Source organism: Mesocricetus auratus, unplaced genomic scaffold (assembly GCF_017639785.1).
Source record: "Mesocricetus auratus isolate SY011 unplaced genomic scaffold, BCM_Maur_2.0 Super-Scaffold_100027, whole genome shotgun sequence".
Taxonomy (NCBI): Eukaryota; Metazoa; Chordata; class Mammalia; order Rodentia; family Cricetidae; genus Mesocricetus; species Mesocricetus auratus.
The window spans coordinates 22,951,340-22,974,686 of record NW_024429208.1 but is presented as its reverse complement, the minus strand read 5'-3'; the positions used below and the strand labels follow the sequence as shown (position 1 = coordinate 22,974,686).

At 48.7% G+C, this 23,347-nt stretch overlaps 1 protein-coding gene across 8 annotated transcripts in view; it reads left to right on the top strand.

Moving 5' to 3' along the window:
• The window catches only part of Lrrc20 (leucine rich repeat containing 20), a 98,288-nt gene that overhangs the window by 40,267 nt on the left and 34,674 nt on the right, over positions 1-23,347 (top strand). For all 8 annotated transcript variants that reach the window (XM_005070835.4, XM_021227628.2, XM_040732224.1 and 5 more), the window contains one exon: positions 8,850-8,999. In XM_005070835.4, the coding sequence (XP_005070892.1) occupies positions 8,850-8,999 (150 nt within the window). The remainder of the gene's footprint in view (positions 1-8,849; positions 9,000-23,347) is intronic.

Here is a 23,347-nt window from a genome sequence, read left to right as displayed (position 1 = left end):
ACCCCAGCACCCATGTGCATCCCCCACCCCTTTCCAAATCTGTGCCTGACTGCCAGCTCTGATCACAGAGAAAATGCCTGACATGGATGGATGGATGGATGGATGGATGGATGGATGGATGGATGGGTGTACGGACGGACGGACGGATGGACGGATGGATGGGTGGATGATTTATTTTGGTTTGTGGTTTCAGACCATCCTGGTAGGGAGAGGACAAAGCAGAGCAGCTGAATCTGGGAAGGGGGGGGGAACTGCAAGCTGTGCTGGTAGGCTTTCTCATTTCCCTACTTTTATTCCAGCCAGGCATCCAGCACTGGACCAGAACTGCCCACGTCAGAGCATGTCCTTCCCTAGTGGATCCTCTCTGGGATCCTTGGCGATATAACTCAGATGTACTTACTAACCCTAGGCACCTGATCAAGTGACAGTCAAGATTTGACCATAACTCTGGGAGCTAGGCCAAGTGCTTGGCTGTGGATCTCTGTGTCTGCTTTCATCAGTTGCTGCTATAATGATAATTAAAATAGTCATCAATCTGATTACAGTGGAAGGCCAGTTCAGGTACCCTCTCCACTGATGGTCTTAGCTGAGGTCATCTTTGTGGATTCCTGGGAATTTCCTTAGTGCCTGGTTTCTCCCTAGCCCCATAATGGCTCCTTCAATCAAGATATTTCTTTCCTTGCTCTCCCTCTCTGTCCTTCTCCCATCTCAACCATTCTGTTCCCTCATGATCTCCTTCCCCTCCCCTTCTGCCTCCCTCCCCCCATGCTCCCAATTTTCTCAGGAGATCTTGTCTATTTCCCCTTCCCATTGGGATCCATGTATGTCTCTCTTAGTTTTCTCCTTGCTACCTAGCTTTTCTGGGGTTGTGGTCAAAGAGAGGGAGGAGTGATAATATGAGCAGAGGGGTCAAGATCATGATGGAGAAACCCACAGAAACAGCTGACCAGAGCTAGTTGGAGTTCACTGACTCCAGACTGGCAGGGAGTGGAGGGCGGGGGGTTGGGGGGGTGGGGGGGTTGGGGGGTGGGTAATGGGGACGGAAGACGACTGACCCGCATAGGACCAAACTAGGCCCTCTGAATGTGGGTGACAGTTGTGTGACTTGGGCAGTGTGTGGGGCCACTGGTAGTGGGACCAGGATTTGGAGCCCATTCCCTTTGCTCAGCCTAGATACAGAGAGGAGGGCTGTGGTCCTGCCTTAAAGAAATGTGCCAGACTTTGTTGACTCCCCACGGGAAGCCTTACCCTCTCTGAGGAGTGGGCAGGGGTGGGGTGGGGGGAAGGGAGGGAGTGGAAACTGGGATTGGTATGTAAAATGAGAAAAGATTGTTTCAAAATAAACAAATGCTGGGGGAAAAAAGATCGATTGTAACAATGGTGGAATGCCGTGTGATGTCCTGGGGAGACATGAAAGTATCTGTTCACCCCAGACAGCATGGGCTGGAGATCAAAGGAACGGTTCCGTTCAAGTCCATCTTGTTGAAATTGTGAGCCTATCAGGATGGCTTACAGGAGTGTGGATAACTCAGAGGCAGTTATGTCTCCAGAATGCGCCCACCCCAGCATCCTTCAGAACTACATCCTTGTGCCCAACTTGTAGGCATCTCCATTAAAGTCTCCTCTCTGCACACCTGTTTACTGCTTATATAACATTGGAGAGCGTTTTTGTGAATCTTGGAACTTTTTAAGCTTCCTTTAAAAAAATTACAGTTTTTTTTTGTTTGTTTGTATTCAAGAGGGTTTTTCTGTGTAGCCCTAGCTGTCCTGGAACTCACTCTGTAGACCAGGCTGGCCTCGAACTCAGAGATCTGCCTGCCTCCACCTCCCGTGGGCTGGGATTAAAGGTGTGTGCCACCACTGCCCAGTCTATTACATTCATTTATCTGTGTAGGTCTGTGTGGGTGGACATGTGTCACAGCTTGCAGGAACCAATTCTCTCTTTCCAACAGGTCAAACTCAGGATCAAACTCAGGTTGTCAGACCTGGCAGCAAATGCCTTTACCTGCTGAGCCATCTTGACAAGCTTAATTATATAAGCATTTTGAACCTTGGATTTCTTGAGTTTGCTGAGTCTTAAACCAGCCACCCTCTTCCTCCAGGAGGAGGCATTTCAATGTGGGGGGAATAGTTCCACAGTAGGTTGATGTGTGAATGTACAGGCGTGATGAGCAGGATGTGGGCTGGCCATTTCTGGGCTGATCTACTCAGGGTGACAGGCAACTTTGCAGAGCCTTGAAAATAACTCAGATGGCTTTATGACCTTAGTCTCTTCTTTGATTGTGACCACTTCCCCCCTTACTTTGGGGACCAATGACTCATTGTGCAGTCCTTCACCGGTACCAGATGCTGAAAACCCCACCTCACAGCTTCTGCCCAGATCCTGCTGAACTATTCTTGTCTGTCCTTTGTTGGCCTGCTTTTCTCTGTTCTTTTGACCCTTTTTATTTTAAATTTCATTACAAAGAGAAAGATGGTGGCATGGGGAGATGCTCGGTAGTAGGTCAAAGTGTTTGCTCTGTATGCCAAGGGCTTGAGTTCAATTCACTCACGTAAAACCAGACATAGTTATGCGTCAGTAACCCTGGTGTGGTGGGTAGAGACAGGCAGATTGCTGGGGCTCGCTGGCTAGCCCTTCTATCTAAAACAGTGGTCACCGGGGCTCACCGAGAGACCCTGACTCAAACGATAAGGTGAGGAGGGACTGAGGAAGGCACCCAGCATTGACGCCTGGCCTCTACAGTGCACTTCATCCACTTGCACACGTATACCACACACACACAAGATTAGGTCATGGTAAGTGTGGTGGTTCGAATAAAAATGGCTCCCCTAGGCTCAGGTATTTACATTCTTGGTCACCAGGGAAAGGCACTATTTGAAAGGATTAGAAGGATTAAGAGGTGTAGCCTTGTTGGAGGAAGTGTGTCACTTTGGATGGGCTTTGAGGTTTCAAAACCCCAGGCCCGGCCCAGGTTCTCTTTCCGCCTGTGGATCAGAATGTAGCTCTCAGCTACTACTCTGGCCCATGCCTGCTTGAAGCCTTGCTCCTTGCTGTGATGATACTGGACTGAATCTCTAAAGCTGTAAGCAAGCCCCCAGTTAAATGCTCTCTTTTATTTATAGGAGTTGTCTTGGTGTCTCTTCACAGGAACAAAAGAGTGACTAAAGCAGTAAGAAATTACCAAGTTTTCTTCATCCTTCCTCTCCTCCTGCTTCCCCCTCCCCCATCTCACCTCCCATCTGCTTCCTAAACCTCTTCCAGGCAGCTGGGCTGGTCTCAAAGACTTCCTTGCAGCTTTGTTTGCCTGAGAGTCTTCTTTGTACTCTGGCCTCACTTTTTAAGAAGGTTCTTTCAGCTTTTATTGCTTACTCTGGTAGGCAGGGGCTTAGTGAATCTGGTTGGTTTCAGGGATTTCCTGAAGCTATTTTGAATTTTTTGTCTTCCTGCTTAAGGAGTTTCCCGGAAGGATGGAATGTTTCAGTTTCAGAGGAAACTGTTACACATGCAAAGGTCAACCCAAAGTCAATCAATTCCACTCATGGTTTCCAGAACCAACAAATTTCTTTGCAAATGGTACACTTTTGTAATCATATCAAATGGCTCTGGCTTTCTGGTGGCATATACCAGTGAGAGTTTTTGGATATGGTAATGGGCAGTGCCCATCACTTCACTGTGACATTGTAGAAAAGTGTCTCATTATAAGTCATTCTGTCTGCCTTAGCACTAATGACACCTTTCTAGATGCTTTTATTCAAATCATTCAAGCCTTCTTGAATAGGATTTCAAGTCTGTGCCAATTGAGAATTCCACCTAGATGGCAGGAAGGAAGCTAAACACACCATCAGTTACAGACACTGCGGAGGAGTGATTACCCAGACTGCTCCAGGATGCTTCAGACAGACCTTGTTTTTCTGGCCCATCGGCTGCACAGGACCATACTCCCTCCCTGCCAGCCTCGCCCTCTGCCTTGTTCAGTCTTATTGACAAGAAAATGACTGCCTAGTTTAACTTCAAATTTACCAGGTTTCCCCCCCCACACAAAAGTTCATTTTGTGATACATGTATTTTTCTGTCCTTAAAGTATCATTTACTTATGTAAAATATTGTGACTGTGGTAACAAAACAATCAAAATACTCTCAAATAATTACTGTTGGCACTCTAGTTATTTATTTTTTCAGACTGTCTTTCCCAAGCCTGTGTACTTTATATCTAGTTGAGATGTCATCTTGCTTTATTATCCTGCTGGCCTTGAACTGCTAGGGTCAAATGGTCCTTCTAGTTCTTTCTGCGAGGTAGTTGAGATTACAGGCACACACCTTCATACTCAGCTTAATTTCAGTATTTTGTTTAAAAAATTGCCAGTCTTGGGGCTCAAGATATAGGTAGAATCTTGCCTAGCACATATGAAACCCTGGGTTCCATCGCTGGCATAGCATAAAACCAGGAATGGTGACACCCACCTGTAGAGTCAGGAGGATCAGAAATTCAAGGTCATGCTCAGCTATACAGTGAGGTAGAGGCCAGCCCTGCTCTAAAAAAGAAAACAAAAATCTAACCTCTATGATGTGAATTATAAAAATTGGAAAGCTTGATATGAACTATGAAGTTGGGAAATTGTGAACTATTAAATGTGAAAATTACCAGCAGATGTGGGTTGACAGTTCCTGTAGAAGGAGCTTTACCATGCTGTCAGTGAAGGCCCTCCAGAATGCCAAGCAAAATAACAAAAGATGAGAGCAGAATGCTTCACGGGGGAAATAAAGATGGTTAATTGACTATAAAATGTAATTAGTCTCATTACCCAAAGCACTGCAGATTAGGCCAAGGGATACCATTCCACTGATCATATCAGCAAGGTATGTTTTTTAAAGCACAATACTATTGCTCATTAGATTTATAAATCAACATAATGTTCTAGAAAGCAGCTTGCAATCCATGTGAGGGCTGCATATTTGTTTATGCTTATATTTTCCCTTTGTAACTGTCGTAGGTTCAATTTATTAATTACTGTTAATTTTTAATATTATTATCTTAAGCATTTTCATTTTCTTTATCTTATTTATAGACTTGCATAATTCATTTTTTTACCTTATTTTCTTTAAAAGATCTATTTTTTGTTTGTTTTTGTTTTTGTTTTTGTTTTTGAGACAAGAGTTTCTCGATGTAGCTCTGGCTGTCCTGGAAATCACTCTGTAAACCAGGCTGCCCTCAAACTCACACAGATCCACCTGCCTTTGCCTCCCGAGTGCTGGGATTAAAGGTGTGCACCACCTGCCTGGCTAAATCATCTAGTGTGTGTGTGTGTGTGTGTGTGTGTGTGTCTTTGCGTGTCTTTGCATGTGCCATGTATGTGCCTCAGAAGCTTGCAATGGCAATGGATCTTTTGGGGTGGAGTTACAGGTGGTTGTGAGCTGCCTGATATGGGTGCCGGGAACTAAACTTGGTCCTATGGAAGGGCAGCAAGCACCCTTAACCACGGAGTCATTTTGCCAGCCCCTTGCCTTATTACCATTATTGTCATTGTTATTATTACTATATATAGTTTTAGTTTTTCAGAACAGGGTCTCTCTCTGTGTCCTTGGCTGTCCTGGAACTGGCTCTGTAGACCAGACTGGCCTCTGACTCTCAGAGATCTACCGGCCTCTGCCTCCCAAGTGCTAGGATTTAAAGGTTTGCGCCACCACCACCTGGATATTTTTCTTTTTTAAATATTCAGTGGTCTATCTTTTATGCAATTTCTTAAATGATCCCTAAGTTTGGAAAGATACCTTTAACCTAACATTAAACATTAACTCTGATCACTTCTGAGTATTCTGGTGTGGATAAAACTTTTGAGTCTCTGGGGAGTCTCTTTTTTCGTTTTGCTCGAGCTGTTATGTAAGGGAGCTGGTGAGCATTTTTTACCTTTAAAAAAGGTAACACGGAGCCGGGCAGTGGTGGTTGGAGCACACCTTTAATCCCAGCACTCAGGAGGCAGAGGGAGGCAGATCTCTTGAGTCCAGCCTGGTCTACATAGTGAGATCCAGGACAACCAGGGCTACACAGAGAAACTCTGTCTCAAAAACAAATGAAAGATGGCTCTGTGAATTATTGAGAGCCCTGTCTGCTCATTCAGAGGACCAGAGTTCAGTTGCCTAGGTGGGATGAGTCGCAACCACCTGTCACTCCAGCTTCAGGGAATCTGACTCCCTCTACTGACCTCCTTGGGCACCTGCACATCCATCCATGTATACACACACACACACACACACACACACACACACACACACGCACGCACGCACGCACGCACGCACGCACAAATAACTTAGAAGTCAAATAAAACCTGATTTTAAAAAGCAACATAATTTAGTATTTTTTTCTTGTTACCAATGAACATATTGTCTGCCTTCACATGTTAAGCCTAAAAATATCTGAAAACAGACACAAACAGATGTTAATAAAACCTAGGATTAAGCTGTCACAGTGGCATTGCATGAAACTAGGACAGTGAGATGTTTCATGGAGTAGGCGACATTTGACTAGGACTTGGAACAAGAGTGGAGATTCCGTGGGTCAGTGGCTTGTGAATGGTTTCATGGTTACTACATGACCATTCCCATGCGCTTTGTATTTTTGTTGTTGTTGTTCTTAGTGACAGGAACTTTAAATTCTTCTATTGGGAATATGGCACAGTGGTAGAGCACTTACCTAGCAAGTGCAAGGCCCTAGGTTCAGCTTCCAGTGTGCACAACAGAGAAACAATGACTGAAAACCACATGGGGCTGTGTATTTATTCTGGAGCCATCTGCAAATGCGTGGCAACCTAAGAGAGCCAGGCTTCTATGAGAAGAGATGGGATGGTGCTGCTACAGTCACTGAGAGCCACAAGGCCTCAGAAGGCCATGGCCAGCAACAGGGAAGCTCCGAAAGTCTCCCAGGAGAGGTCTGGAGGGAGCCAGCTTGAAAGTATAGAAAGGGTTTGAACAGAGTGAGGAGGGAGAGTGGAGGGTGTGTGTGTGTGTGTGCTGGGCCCTTGGTGAGTTATGATTTTATCAGAGTTTTCTCTTCCTGGCAGCTGCCAGTCAAATACCATTGTTGTTGTTTTGCATAATAGATGAGGAAACTGAGACTCGGGGAGCTTTAGTAACTGGGGAGAGCTGGGTAGCCTAACAGCATAGGTTCCATGGGTTTCTCTGTGTGTTCACGCAGTTCTGTGGAGACCTAACTCATTATGGAGACCTGAGGCTGGGCATATGGCTAAGTGGGCAGAGTGCTTGCCCAGCATAGGCAAAGCACTGGGTTCGGTCCCCAACACATTGTGAAACTGGATGTGGTAAGGCACAACTGTACCCCCAGCTCTTAGGAGGTGGAGGCAGGAGGATCAGAAGTTGACAGTCGTCCTTGGCCACAAAGTTAGTTTGAGGCTAGCCTGCATATGCTATGTGAGGCGATGAAGACAAAAGGAAGGAAGAGAGGAGAGAGAAGATGGAAAGAGAAGATGGAAGAAACCCTTTTAGTTGTTTTCATTGTATTCAAGGAGCTATAAAATTGATGGCACAGTCCAATTTTAGAACATTTCGCAGCAAATAGCCATTCCCCGATCCTTTCTCCTGCAGCCTGTGTATTCATCATCCGTCTGCTTTCTGTCTGAGTGGATTTGCCTCTTCACGCTTCACGCGTGTGGATTCCGGCTGATGTGTGGTGCTCATGCCGGGCTTCTTTGGCTCAGCACCATGTTTTCATGATTCTTCCATGTTATGGTATTATTTCTCTGTGGCCACGGGGCATGTTCTTACATACACAGGCATGTGTGTGCATGTATGTTGTTTCTTGGTTGCCATCCAAGTTTTCCCCTGTTTTTAAGGTGGGGTCACTCCCTGGGCTTTAACTCAAGAAGTGGAGTAGGCTGACTGACCGGTGAGCCTCAGGTCTAAGCCTGTGTCTACCTTTCCAGCACAGGGATCAGAGACACACCGCCGTCACTGCAACAGCATGTTTCTCCCCCCTCCTCGTGGATTCTGGAGATCACGTGCATGCCCTTGCACCCGCAAGGCACGCTCTTAACTAACCACACCACCTCCCCAGCCTCTGTGGCATTTCTTCTTGTTGTGGGGCAATATTCCTTTGTATGGGCACATCACCCATTTCTCAGCCTGGGGTCAGTTGTGACGTTCTGCTCTCAGGCCTTGCCAGCAAAGCAGCTGAAGACCCCTGCATGTCTGGCGCTTTCTGCATGGAAACACTTGTCTTCTTGTCTCCTGGGTGGCATACAATGACTCTGTGGTCTGTCCCCGGGGCAGTGCGAGCCTGTTCTGCTCAGTGGCTTCTCTGCTTGTTTAATACAGGCCTGGGAAGATGGGCAAACCACAGAGTCTGAGCATTGTGTGTGTCCAAAGCAAGTGAAGTACCCTTGAGAGGCTGCCTCATTGTCGGGTCTTTGATTCCAAAGCAATTGGTTCTGTAAGGGAAGGGCCTGAACAATGCTGCCTGGAATGACATTGTTATTGTGACTTCAAGGTTCTGCCTCTTGGATTCCAGCTAGTCTGCTGTGGTATTAGAGATGGAGACAAAACCAAGGTTCAGAATGTGAAGGAGGGACAAGTGAGGCGTAACGCTGATGGGGCTACGGGGCAGGCCGGAGGACACAGAAGCTGGAGGGGAAGAAGCTGGAGGGGAAGAAGATGGAGGGGAAGAAGATGGAGGGGAAGAAACTGGAGGGGAAGGAGATGGAGGGGAAGGAGATGGAGGGGAAGAAGATGGAGGGGAAGAAACTGGAGGGAGAGGTGGGTTAGGTTCATGTGGGTCTGGGGTGGGCTTTTAGGAAGCTACCATTAATGGCTCTGATCTGTCTGTGTTCTTTTGCTGCAGACCTGGCCGACTGCAAGCTTGTTTCTTTCCCCATCTGCATCTACAAGGTCCTGAGGAACGTCTCCGACCAGATCCACCTCATCACACTGGCTAACAATGAACTCAAGTCCCTCACCAGCAAGTTCATGACCACCTTCAGTCAGCTTCGAGGTAAGCCAGGGGGCTAGCTCAGGCAAGGAGTATGTGACCAGGTCCTGACCTTCAGGGTCTCACCCCCTCTGGAGACTGTCCCCAGAGATGGTCCTGGATCAACCTGATTTATTAAGATTGATTGAGCAGGGTGTGGTGGCACATGCCTTTTTCCCAGGAGGTAGAGGCAGGCAGGTCTTTCTGAGTTTGAGACCAGCCTGGTCTACAGAGTGAGTTCCAGGACAGACAGGGCTGCTGCACAGAGAAGCCCTGTCTCAAAAAACAAACAAACAAACAAACAAAAAACCAAGCAAACAAAAAAGACTGGCTGAAGACAAGCGTTGGCTCGATTGACTCTTTCATTCTGAACAGACCACAAGCCGAGGAGGCGTGAATGACTGATTCCCGTCTCCTCCCCAGTGCCGCTCTCTTCTTTCATGTCGCTTTCTCAAGGCAGCTGTGACAGGTGCCAGCCATGCTGGCTTATCTCTCTGGCACACACCGAGTGAGTGGATATGGTCTTTGGAGGGTGCTGGGCAGGAGGCCAGCAGGTGAGCATTTTGGAACTTCTGCAGCGGTGTCTCTGGAAGGCTGAAACTGTGGTACTCCCTCCCTCCGTCGTTCTGCCCCGTCGATGGTGGCACAGCATGGGGAGAGTTGCAGAAGGCACAGGATGCTCGAGCAAGGTGAATCCTGCCTCCTAGGGCTCTCTGTCTGCCAGGGGTATGAAAAGGGTCCGTGATTCTGTTTAGGGAAACAAACACAAATTACTGGTCCTGTATGAAGAACAAGCAAATGTATTTCAGACCCCCTGATTTTGGCTGGTCAGATGTTCTGGCTGGTACTGTGTGTCAACTTGACACAAGTTAGAGTCATCAGAGAGGAAGGAGCCTCAGTTGAGGAAATGCCTCCATGAGATCCAGCTGTAAGGCATTTGCTCTTTTAGTGATCAATGGAGGAGGGCCCAGCCCATGGTGGGTGGTGCTGTCCCTAGGCTGGTGGTCCTGGGTTCTATAAGAATGTGGGCAAGAGGAGCAAGCCAGGAAGCAGCACCCTTCTGTGGCTTCTGCATCGGCTCCTGCCTCTAGGATCCTGCTCTGGTTGAGCTCCTGTCCTGACTCCCTTCAGTGATGAATAGTGATATAGAAGTATAAGCCAAATAAATCCTTTCCTCCCCAAGTTACCTTAGCTCACAGTGTTTCATCATCGCAACAATAGAATCTCCAAGACAGCAGGCTTCCTCAGGGAGCTGTAGGTGTTGGATAGAGACAGAAAGGCAGAGATGAGTGTGAATGAGCAAAGCTTGGTCCTGCACATAGTAAGAATTGGTGTCACGGGTCAGGGTGAAGCCTGAAAGATCCAGGTGAGGCCAGCCTCACTGTCTCATGGGCATAAAGGCACATTATTAGTCTGGGTGGCTCCTTCTGAGTGAAGATCATAGGGCTCAAACAGTTCCTGTGCTGGGGAGGGAGGGGAGGGGAGGGGAGGGGGGAGGGGACGGGGAAGGGGGAAGGGGGGGAAGCAGGGCAGGGCTTGTTTCCCCAGAGGCACCCGTGTGTACTTTAACCTAGCTGGTTTCTCTTCAGTCTTTTTCTAGCATCTGCCACTTTACATAGGCGATGTGGGTACTCGTAGCCAGCGGGCCCCTCAGACTTAGTTCATGCCCCTTGATGAAGCCAGAACTTCTCTGTACACACTATCATCCCAAGGCCAGATGAGTTGGATAACTGAGTGTGAGCCTAGGCTTGGCATGTGCGGGCCTTAAGTGCTGACACCCGCAGTTATCAGCACAAGCGTCTAAGAGGCTAGCATGTGATGAGTAATGGGTGACTTGCATTGAGCGTCTGGCAGTAAGGAGTCATGGGGGCTTCCCCACCCGCCACTGGTGTGTCCCTCAGCTGTATGTGCCACAAGAGAAGACAGACTGGTGATGTCCATCCTTCTGATCATATATCCAATTTGGTTTTCTTGAGACAGGGTCTCCAGTAGCCTAGGCTGACCTCAGACTGTGGAGCCAGAGGTGACCTGGAACTTCTGATGCTCTTGCTCCCGCCTCCCAAGCACTAGGATTGTGTAGTCATAGACTCCCGTGGCTGGCTGCTGCTGGTTGTTTAAGAGAAGCTGGAAATAAGCAGTGCGTGAGAATCTCCCCAGGTTTTATGTAATGTGAAAGCCAGTAAGAAGCATTTGCAATGTAGATTTAGCTTGTAAAATAATGGCATGGCCACTAGTTTCCTGCTTCATGGAAGGAGATGAAGAATCAAAGAGGAAGGACTTGGCTCAGTAAGGATCCAGAACAGAACCTCCAGGGCTTGGCTCCAAGTGGGCCACCTCACAGGGTACCTGTATTAGCTCAAAGGTCTTATACTCTTGACAAAGTCAAAATAGATTGACAAAGTCAAAATAGAGTGTTCTATTTAGTTGAAGGTGACCTTAAACCTTCTGATCCTTCTGCCTCCATCTTCTGAGTGTAGGGGTCACATGCCCATCTTACATGGCACTGGGGATCCAACCCAGGCTTCATCATACTGGGTAAGCAAGCCCTCTCCCAGTGCAGCCACATTCTCAGTCATGCGCATTTGTTTTCTGGAGAGAGAGGTGGCCGGGCAGTCCCAGAAAGAGCAGTCAGGCTTCCTTGGGCAGAGGGGAGATCCTGTCTGCTTTCTTATTCTCGGTCCATCTCTTAAACACCTGCAGTCTTCCAGACCCGAGTCTAGAGGTAGGGAAATAACATCGAGCAGTCAACCAGGTATAGGCTACAGGATGCTCATTCGTTACCCCCACCCTGCCCCCTGAGGGCCGGGATGCTGGCAAGGACACATGGAGGAGGACAGGCCGCTGGGCAGAAGAGCTGCGAGCAGTGTGGGCGCTGAGGGCTGGAGGAAGCGCTTTCAGAGGCCCCTCACTAGCATCTTGGGGGAAATGCTGCTCAGGGCTTCGCCAACACCAGTGTACTCACTCGGGTACCATTGGATCAAATGCCTATTGAAGTTCAAATGTCTACTGCCATCTGAATTCTCTGCTCTCTGCCCCCACCAGCTCCTGACTCCTCCATCCCTCAGCTTGGCGTTTCAAAAGGAAGGCCAGATCTGCTAATTGGATTTCACACAGTGGATTGTAGGCTGTGGTGGCCAGGAGCCGAGGGTGGTGAGGTTGAGGTGGCGAGTGCTGGAGCCAAGGCTCATTCGGCTCTTAGAGAGATAGCTCTGAGCCAAAATCTTTGTTACGACTTCTCTTTCAACAGAAGACACACACACAACACACACATGCACGCGCGTGTGCGCACGCACTCTCACCCCAAGCTGCATGTGTGTGGAGGAGACGGTATTGGCACTGAAAAGACTGCTTGCTGTGTCTTCTTCTGGGCTCTTGACAGCAGCAGATGTGCCACGTATCCCCTGCCTGCCTCAGGCCCCTCAGAACTCTCTCCATCAGACTCACGGCTTCCCATGGTTAGATCATCTTTGATTCTGTCTTTCCATGTCCCTCACTCATTCTACTGAAATGAAAAGACAGAACTTGGTCTACAGTGGCTTGTCTAGCACACACAGGGCTCTAGGTTCAGCCGCTAGCACCGCATAAGACAGTTGTGGTGACATGTACTAGTGATCCCGGCACTCTAGGGGTAGAGGCAAGAGGATCAGGAGTTCAAAGACATCTTCTGCTACCTACCAGTTGGAGGACAGCCTGAGATATATGATGTCTTAAAAGAAGCAAAGCAAAACAGCAAGACCTGAGCGAGTGAAGGGGCTAGACAGAATCAGTGGGAATCGCAGATGAACTGTAGAATGGGATCTCGGTTTCTGGGTATGGCTCTTCTGTATCTGTCTCCTTTCTTGCTCTCCCATCACTCGGCTCTTTTGATTGTGTTGTGAACCTGCTAGGTCAGAGGAGTGTGAGGCACACCTAAGAGATAAATATACCTGCCCCCTCCCAACAGGTGAGACTGGTGGAGGTCCCTGCCCTGGGCATCTGCTGTAGAACCGGAAGCCAACCCGCTCATGTGCACTTGACAGAGGTTCCAGAGCAGGCAGGGGACCAGGAATCCTTCATAGTGGAACAAAAGCAAGGGTTATGGCTTGGGCAACTGCTAGTTGCTTGCTAAAAGCAGGCATCCTTGGGCGTGGACCACTAGAATTGGGTAGAGATAGGTTTAGCTTTCTCCTTAGGGTCCGTAGTTGGATATAGAGACAAAACTCAGGGAAGCTCACCCACGTGTGATAGTTGAAACCTGTAATCCCAATACTTGGGAAGTAGAGGCAGAAGGACCCAGGAGTTCAAAGCCAGCCTCAGCTACATAGTTTGAGGCCAGCCTGGGCTAAATGAGATCCTGTCTTAACTATGTATCTACCATGCCCCCCCCCAAATTAGAGTAGCTGCAGGTTATTGAGTCCTTTTAGAGCCAATTGTCACAGGGGTTATGGTTTGGCTTGTTGAGTGGTTGTTACAGACAACACTTCCTATGATGTCCGATTTAAGTGAGCAAGTGTCTTAGTTGGGATTTCCGTTGCTTCCACAAAGCACCAGGACCAAAAAGCAAGTTGGGGACGGAAGGGCTTATTGGGCTTACACTTCCACATTGCAGTCTTATCACTGGCAGAGTCAGGACAGGAACTCAAACAGGGCAGGAACCTAGAGGCAGGAGCTGATGCAGAGGCCATGGAGGGGTGCTTGCTCCTCATGGCTTGCTGAGTCTACTTACAGAACCCAGGACCACCAGTCAAGGGACAGCATCACCCACAATGGGCTAGGACCTCCCCCATGAAGCACTAATTAAGAAAATGTCTTACAGCCAGATCTTATGGAGGCATTATCTCAATTAAGGTTCCCCCCATTCAGAATAACTGTAGTTTGTGTCGAGTTGACATCAGACCAGCCAACATAGCAAGTGTCCGGCTAGTGGCTCCAGTTAACTGGTTGGCTTCCTGGGCTACAGGTTGTGGATCAGTATTCTGTTTGATACAGGATTTCACTGTTGTCAGTAAATTCAATCTTTCTTGAGCCAGGCATGGTAGTGCACAACTGTAATCCGAGCACTTGGGAGATGGAGGCAGGAGGAATAGGAGTTCAAGATCATTCTCAATTGCATAGAAAGATAAAGGCTAGCCTGGGCTACATGAGACCTTATTTTTTTTTAATTCAACCTCTCACACCTTCACCTAACTCAATTCAGTGGATGCTCACAAGCCTCCTTCCTGGCTTAACTCGTGGTATCTGCAAGTGAATAATAGCACAGGACCCCCAATTCACTGGGCACTCAGCTCTTCTGGCCTCAAGATGTTTCTATTTTAAGTTTAATTTTATTCTTTTGTGTGGATAAGTGTTTAGCCAGCATATATGTCTGCAGCACTTGCATATCTGGTGCCCAAAGAGGCCAAAAGAGGGTATTGGATCCCCTGGAACTAGAGTTACAGTTTGTACGCTGCCAAGTGGGTGCTGAGAATCAAACCCAGGTTCCCTGGAACTGCAGCCAGTGCTCTTAACCACTGAGCCATCCCTCCAGCTCCCTCTGCTCTTCCTGTGACTTGTCGCTGTAACGCCAGCATCGTTTGGGAATGAGAAGACTTTGAGATAGCGATAGCCCTCGAGGGCCTCACCATTTCATAGGGAATACAGATGTAGCAACATGGAAACTTAGGGAGTCGTCTGCTGAGGGGGTGCTTGTGGAAGACTCAGAGGTGTGGGTGGGAACTCGGGGTGCCAGAGAAGTAGCATAAAGTGGGGGCTGATGGATGAGGAGGCATTTGCCAGATAAATAAGGGGGAGTTTCTATAGCAGCCTTCAGGAGAGGAAAGGTATATTTGGAAAATGACAGCAAAAACAATACAGAACCAAATGGTCCAGAGCAGAGGGATGAAGCATGTTGTCAGGGACTGACCAGAGGGAGCTATGTGTTTAAACAGGAACATCCAAGAAGGATCTTTGGCAGGATGAATTGACTCAGAAAAGGTAGTGAGAGACACTGAAGACAGGAGAAGCATAATGAGTCAGAGTATAAAGCCAGCAGATGCAGGAAATGGGGCTGGCCTTAAAGACAACCCCAAGCCAATCTTCAGTCAGGTCCTAAGGGAGCTTCTGAGATGATGAGTCTCCTCTCCTCAGGCAGGGCAGTAGGGCTTGGGCTGGCTGAGAGGAGGGTGTTGTGGTGGACAAATTTGGGCAGGGTGGTTTGGACTCTCTGGTCGACCAGCCTAGGTGCCTCTGTGGAGACTAAGCGAACCCAAAGTCCCTGCTATGGAAGACAAACATGCTTGGCAGAGCAGGACTTAGAGAAAAGGCATTTTTTTGTTTTTGTTTTTTTCTGTTTTTTGTTTTTCGAGACAGGGATTCACTCTGCCTCCCCAGTGCTGGGATTAAAGGCATGGACCACCACCGACAGGCAGGAAAAGGGCTCTTGATAAAGTATTTTGAGAGTGGGGTGAGGTAACACCTGATCCTTATGGCATGAAGTTGAAGTGTGTTATGATTTCCAGTGATGGACTCTCTTGCTTGCTTAAGATAGTCTCATGTAACCCAGGTTGATGTTAAGCCTCCACGGGTGACCTTCAACTCCTAATCCTCCTGCCTCCACTTCCCCTGTGCTGATTTGACAGGTGTGCACCGCTGTACCCAGGGGTAATGAGTGTCTCTTTCTGTGTCCTTCCCTCAGCTGTGTTCCCTGAACCCTTGCTGACAGGAAGATGCCAGGTAGCCATCCACCCTGGGAAACGGTGCTGTGTATACTCCTGTTCAGGCTGCAGGCACCCTGTGGGGCCTATCTGTTAAGGGCTTCAAGCCCGTCATTGTTCTCACCACAGGGGCCTCCAGGCAGCGACTCTTTTGACTATTGCTAGAGAAAATTATGGTTTGCCTCATTGCCTTAGCCAATCAGATAGAGCTTCATTCTTTCCTGCAGGCAAGCCCCCTGGTGTAAGAAAGCTGCACTGTCCTGCTCCTGGGGCAGGAGGCTTAGAAGGTTCTGGGGGATTGGGACAGTGTGGAAAGTGTCCTAGGATGGCTTATTTCCTGGTGTTCTGGGAAAAGGAGGCTAGGAGTGGGTTCTCTTAGTCATGATAAATCTCGCAAGATAAGGATGGATGGGACCATCCTCAAATAGGCCCTCAGGGGGCAGGACCAAGTGTGACTGAAGTTGCAGGACACTGGGCCTTCACTTCATGCTCTACCTTAGCCCCTTGTATTTAGTTTTCCTCAGCTTATGTCCTTTAGCTGACAAAAGGAAACAAGATAGAGAACGGTGCCAGCAAGCTGGCCAGACACAGAAGCAGTGCTGGCGTGGGGTGTCAACATTTTGACTGCTCACAGGTATCAGTCAGATCTACCGTTGGAGCACACATTTTCTGTTTCTTCAGCAAGACGCTGATTAGACGGGAAACCGGAAGAACCCGTCTCCTTTGATTGTCCATAGGGCCAACCCCCATAGCTGTCCCTAAGAATTCTACCAAGAATGGAGGTGGTGACAGGGACGTGGTGGCCTCTTGCATCAGCTTGTGCTTTCTGTCCTCCTGGGTATCTGATCCTGGGGTCACCTGGCTGAAAGCAACAGAATACAAGTATAAATGTTTGTGAGAACTGTTTCTGGGCAGAAGGACCATCTGCCAGAGGCCAACAGACCCATAGATCTGGAAGAAATTACTTCAGGTCCCCTTCGAGAGGACCTGGTGGCAGCCTGGAGAGGTACACCTGCCACTCAAGCAGGAGGCCCACCTCCTCCATCCTGCACCTTGGCACCCCAGCTCTCCGCCTGCCTAGCCAGGGTGAGTGTGCTCGTGCATAAGGGGTGAGGCTCACCCAGAAAACTGGGACAGGGTGACTGGATTAGCTGTGTCTTCCAGCTCAATTCCCATGCTCATATTTTCTGAGCCCTGAGTGACAAAGGACTTTGCATTCCTCTCTCCCCCTTTCCCCCCAAGCTTTCTGCACAGACGTCCTTTGCTGCTGTGCTGCAGGCCCCCTCTGTCCCTCCCTCCCCCCTCCCTCCATCCATTTCCTTGCTGGTTCACGTCCCCGCCACACCTGCACAGCTCCACCACATCATTTGAAAGAATGGGTCCTGTCTGCTTGTTTATTTCTGAATAGGCAGCAGATACACACAATGCAGTGGTCCAGTCAAAAGGGATAATAGAGGGAAATAAGTCTCTCTTCTCCCCCCAGACATCAGTTCTCTGCCCAGCAGCAGCTGTTGCTGCCAGCTCTCGAGAAGCTGCTGGCCTATGAAATAGAAATGCATCTAGTATTGGTGACATTTCCGGCATCCCACCAAGAGCAGGCATTGTTGTGAGCCCTTACCAAGTATAAAATTATTAAAAATTTTACATACCTCTCACCTTCTCCCATACCTTCTTTTCTGCCTCCTTTTCTCCCTCTCATTGTATTTCTAGCTCTGTCTGTCTGTCTGTCTGTCTGTCTGTCTCTCTCTCTCTCTCTGTCTCTCTTGGTCTCTGTCTCTCTGTCTCTGTCTCTCTCTGTCTCTGTCTCTCTTGGTCTCTGTCTCTCTGTCGCTCCTTCCCTTCTCTCAGGGAGTGCAAGGAACTTGGTCAAGGTCACACCACAAGAGGATGGGCTGAGACCATTCACTAGAAAAGGAAGGATACATGGACCATTTTTACATCATAGTTTTGTTTGACTGAGAGTTGATGTTGGTCCAGTTAGGGATGTAGTTCAGTTGGTAGAATGTTTGTGTTTTGTGCACAAAACCCTGGGGGGGGGGGTTTGATCCCCAACACTGCCCAAATCAAATCAGGCATGATGTTGCAAACCTGTAATGTAGCACTTGGGAAATAGGGGCACAAAGATCAAGAGTTCAAGGCCATCCTCTGCTACCTAGGAAGTTTGAGGTTAGCCTGGACTATATGAATTAGGAACATCAATAACAAAACTGCCTTATTAGGCTTTTACGGGAGCCTTTTTGTCACAGCCCTCTCGCCGTCCCCTACAATTCTGGGTGTGTTTTCTGGAAGCTTGGTTTTCGTTTCCTTTCCAGCTAACAACCTTGGGAAACCTTCTGTGCTCTACCCAGGACCACACAGGGCCCCTCGGAAGAACACTTATGGCCACACTGACATGGGGGGGCCGGGTGGGGGGAGGGGGGGAAGAGAGAGGAGAGAGAGGAGAGAGAGCTAGAAATACAATGAGAGGGAGAGAAGGAGGCACAACTGTTCAGTAATGCAGAGTCAGCGCATCCTGGCTTGGCTGAACCTTGACCTGCAGGTGTGTGGGGCTGGCACACTCCTTTGCAGAGCAGTTGCGCTGTCACTATGAGACCAGCCTCGCATGTCCCCTAACAGAATAGACTGGTTTTCTCTTCCTGCAGGGTTAATCCCAGTAGACCCTGGCAGCTGTCCAAGGTGTAGCGGATTTCGAGAGTGGTGAGGTGAGAAAGGAGGGTTGCATTTGACAAACACTGGAAACCACAGCTGGGGGGGGGGTGGTCATTGAGCAAGGAAATGTTGCTGCTAGGGCTGCTGTGTCAGCTAGGATACTTCCAGAACGAGATGCAACGGGTTTTCTCCCAAAGCCACTTTTATCTTTGGATTCCCAAGCTGTTCGGCTCTCAACCCCAGACCCTCAGACAGTCCTTCAGACCTGAACCCTTCAGCCACGAGACCCTGGGCAGAGCACCTGGGTGCTGTGATCCTAGGGTGAAGAGCAGAGTCAGACCTGGCCGTGGCTGTGACTGTGACTGGCCATGGCCATGTGGAAGGTTAACACAATCTCAGGTTAACTAACTGGGGCTGTTTCCTCTCACAGAGCAACCGTAGGGAAAACACAGGAGCCCAGGGCAGGCTAGTATGATCATTCGCAACCTTGCTGGCCCCTGTTGGCCTTTCTAAGTCTCTCTCTCTCCCTCCCTCTCCCTCTCCCTCTCCCTCTCCCTCTCCCTCTGTCTCCCTCTCTTTCTCCCCCTCTCTCCCTCTCTCTCTCTCTCTCTCTCTCTCCCTCCCCCCTCTCAGCTTCTCTCTCCTCTGCGCCAGTCTGTTTTGTGTTATCCTAACAAAAGACCTAAGCTGAGTAATTTCCAAACTAAAAAGGTTTGGCTCACAATTCAGGCAGCTCCATGGTTTGAACAGTATGACTCCAGTGTCCTTGCTAGGATACCTGGCCAAGGGCAGAAAGGGGACCAGCCATGTGCAAAGGGAGTCAGTCGGTGCATTGAGTGGCTTCAATTTAAAATTGACTCACACTCTTGAGAGCTATCCCACCCTGCAAGAAAGGCATGAATCCCTTGATTGGTAGTGCCCCCATGATAAGCACTTTACACTTGTGGTATCATGTCTTCCCCGAGCCCACCCGCCTGCTTTGAGACAATGTCTCTCTGTAGCCCTGACTGACATAGAACTCACTATGTAGACCAAGACTCATACTCACAAAAGATCCTCCTGCCTTTGCCTCACAAAGTGCTGGGATTAAAGGTGTTTGTTGCCACACCTGGCACACTGGCGCCTCATTTTAAAGTTCCACTACCCCGGCACCCTCCTTCCTCAGGGGTCAGGCTTCTGGCACAAGCAAATTGGGGGGACACACTCAAACCAATCAGGACCATGGCCAAGCAAGTACTCACTCCACAGTGATCCTGTGAGGTTGGGCATGATGTGTGAGGTGCTTACTAGCCATCATCAACATGACTGGATTCAGAATCACCATGGAAACACACCTCTGGGCATGTCTGCAAAGGTGCTTTCAGAGGTTTAACGGGGGAAAGATGACCCATCCTGAATGTGGGTGGCACCATTCCTGATGCCAGATGGAATTAAAAAAAAAGAAAAAGTCGGCTAAGACCAGCTTTAATTCTTTCTGGTTCCTGACCATTGACCTCATCTCCTGCCGGCACATCTTCTCCGCCATGACTTCCCATTCCCTCAAACTATGAGCCACGATATACCCTTCCTTAATTTGCATTTGCCAGCTGTTCTGCCAGTGACAGAAAAGTAACCAGTGTGCCTAGATAGGCAGATGAACGTTTTTGATGAGCTGTGGTTCTGGTATAGAGTGACTGTCACATCGAGAGGCTTAATGTGTCTGTAGGGAGACTGCTACAGCCAGTTAGTCGCAGAAATGAGTCTCTACAGGAGAAACTTCCATGGGACCTGAGCTGGATTTAAGCCGACAGAGGTGGGAAGCCTGAGGTTCAGGTGTCCCACCTTCAGGCAGAAGCTCTGGGTCCATGGTCCAAGATCTATGCCATAGAAACAGGTGCTAGGGCTGGAGAGATGGCTCAGAGGTTAAGAGCACTGGCTGCTCTTCCAGAGGTCCTGAGTTCAATTCCTAGCAACCACACAGTGCCTCGCCACATCTATAATGAGATCTGGTGCCCTCTTCTGAAACGGTGCTTTGGTTAAATACTAGTGACATGATTTGTCTCGAGCCATTGAACTTCCCCAAGCCTCACTCATGTTACTTGCAAATATGTTCGTGATGCTGATGTTGCGCTTGCAGGACAGTCACAGTAGCTAACAGGCCATGCAGGGAAAGCAGTTAGCACAGCAAGAACTCTCCACAGGTGCTCGCTGTAATCCTTAGTAGTTTAGAGACTTGAGGGGTTTGGGCATGGAAGATTCCAGATCAACCACAGGCCAAATGGTTGTGTCTGCAAATGGTCTGATTCTTATGCACTTATTTCCTAGATTTGACAAATGAATTATAAGATACCCAGTTAAAAGGACTTTCAGGTAAGCAGTGACTAGATTTCCAATGTAAATACACTTCGTGAGACATATGGTGTCAAAGTACACTTAAAAAGTCATTTATTGGGCTGGAGAGATGGCTCAGCGGTTAAGAGCACTGACTGTTCTTCCAGAGGTCCTGAGTTCAATTCCCAGCAACCACATGGTGGCTCACAACCACCTTGAATGAAACCTGTACCCTCTGCTTGCTTGTAAGCAGAAGGCTGTATACACAATAAATACATAAAATATTTTTTAAAAAGTCATTTATTGGCCGGGTGGTGGTGGCTCATGCCTTTAATCCCAGTACTCGGTAGACAGAGACAGATCTCTGTGAGTTTGAATCCAGCCTGGTCTACAGAGTGAGTTTCAGGAAAATCAGGGCAGTTACATAGAGAAACCCTGTCTTGAAAAACAAAACAAAACAAAATCATTTACTATTTATCTGAAATTTGACCTTAATTGGATGTGCTCCATTTTATCCCGAAACTCATCTCTTAAGGCTGGAGTTGACAGTTTAGTTCACCTTGCTCTAGTCCCTGCCATTCCTGTACATGGGGAAGGGTTGAGCCAGGTCATATAGGGAGAGTTGCTCATGGGTATGGAAGGATGTTACATGGACCCCACTCCCATGCTGCAGATTTCATCCTGTGCCAGGCCTGGGAGAATCTGGGGTTCATTGTCAAGTCATCCCCCAGCTTTTCACTTGTTCCTCCATGTCCTTATTCGTTCATTTATTACATAGTTCCAGTCTGGGCTGAGCACCGTGCCAGGTACACAGCATGCATGATGTACCACACTGGTTCTGAACCCAGCTCAAGGGTCACCAGACACCACTGTCCCCTTTGCCAGACTTGGCACTGCTTCCGTAGCTGTCTGGGGTCCTAGCATTCTCACACAGTCCCTTGTCCCTCACTCTGTCTGCTGCTCCCTGGGCTGCTGGTCTCTGTCCTGGTGAGCTGTTTTGCTGAGAGGATGAGCATTTCTTGACCACTAGGTCCACTAGTCCCCACAATGGAAGGATCAGTGGCTTGGTTACAACAGGAAGGTTGGAGCAAGGGTTAATGTTTGGCCTTAGGAAAGCCAATGGACACTGATACCAACTGGTGCCCTCAGTCCTTAATGTGGGGCTCAGGCGAACCTTCGCCAAGATATGAGCCCTGGGCATGGCTGACATCAGTTAGGAGCCAGGAATGGGCTGATGCCCTTTGACTCTGCCTCTGTCTATGGGTCTTGGTGCCTTGGTAGAGGACCTCACACCTGCTCCCTGTACAGGTACTCTCTTGGAACAGCAGTCAAGACAGTCTGGTCATCCTGGATACTTCTAAACAGTGTCACTGTCTTTGAACCAGACCCAAGTCGCTGTCTTTGAACTAGACCAAGTATGACCCCAACACTTCCTGACCAAGTGAGGGATGACAAGGGCTATAGCTGCAGCCTTTATTTTCATCTCCTAGGCATGAGGCAGGTCCTCTGGGCTTTAAGTTTCCTGATTAGATGACCCCACCTCTGCCATCCCTGTGCTGATTGATGGCAGAGCCGTAGAGTTGTGAGGAAAGTGAGGTTCCCCATCAATCAGGGGTGACGCTTTGGTGGCCAAGGGGATGCAGAGAGGAGGTGGAGTGAGGCTTTTGAGACCTTCAGAGAGCATCATGATACACGCATGCATGCATGCACGCACACACGCATGCACACTCTCTCACATATAGGCAGATACACACATATAGAGATGTGTGGATACATGTCCTGGCTCCAGGGCAAGCTCCCAGAAGGTTTTCTTGTAATCTGCCTTCAGGAACACACACTTCTTAAATTTCTGAACCGTGCTGGGGTTGTGATATGACTCAGGTCTGAACTGGTTTGATAAGTCCATCTTTTTTTCCCTTAATAGCAATTGTGATTGTGTCAGGAAATTAGAAGTAACAAAGAAGAGAAAGGAGAGTCTCTCCCAGCCTCTGCAGCATATGCAGTGCTCGCCCTCCTTAGGGGTGTGTGTGTGTGTGTGTGTGTGTGTGTGTGTGTGTGTGTGTGTGTGTGTGTGTGTGTGTGTGTATGTCAGCAGCGGTCTAAGACCCCTCACGTGGGCATACATGTGTGTGATTTTTTTTTTTTGCCAACTGTTACAAATACCTGCTCCTGTGTGACTTGAGCGATGGTAGGACTTGCTTGACTCTCTTTCCAGATGCCATTAGGGGTACAGAAAAGGAGGTGGCCAGTGTTCCCAGGAGTTCCAAGATTGGTTTTTATCCAGTGACTGGGAGCATAAGCATGCCTGCAGTGCCATATAACTCCTCATCCTCCCCATGATTCGCCCCTCCCTCCCTCCCTCCCTTCCTCCCCCCCGACTCACAGATTTTGTCTGCCAGGTTTTAATGGACTTCTGTGCCCCATGCCAGGGGAGAGAGGCCCCTCTGCATTTCCTACCATGATGCAGTGAATGGCTGTGCACCATGGATCTCACAGACACAGACTCTAGAGTCAGATGTCTTGTGGGTATGGTGCTGCACGCCTTTAATCCCAGCCTTCTGGAGGCAGAGGCAGGTAGATCTCCGTGATTTTGAAGCCAGCCTGGTCTACATATCAAGTTCCAGGCCAGCTTCTAAGTGACCTGTTAGGCTTCGCAGGCAGATGAGAGAAGACAGCTGGGCAGCATGCTTCTGGAAAGTGGGAGCTTTGGGAAACACACTGCGTACTGCAGCCTGAGAAAGT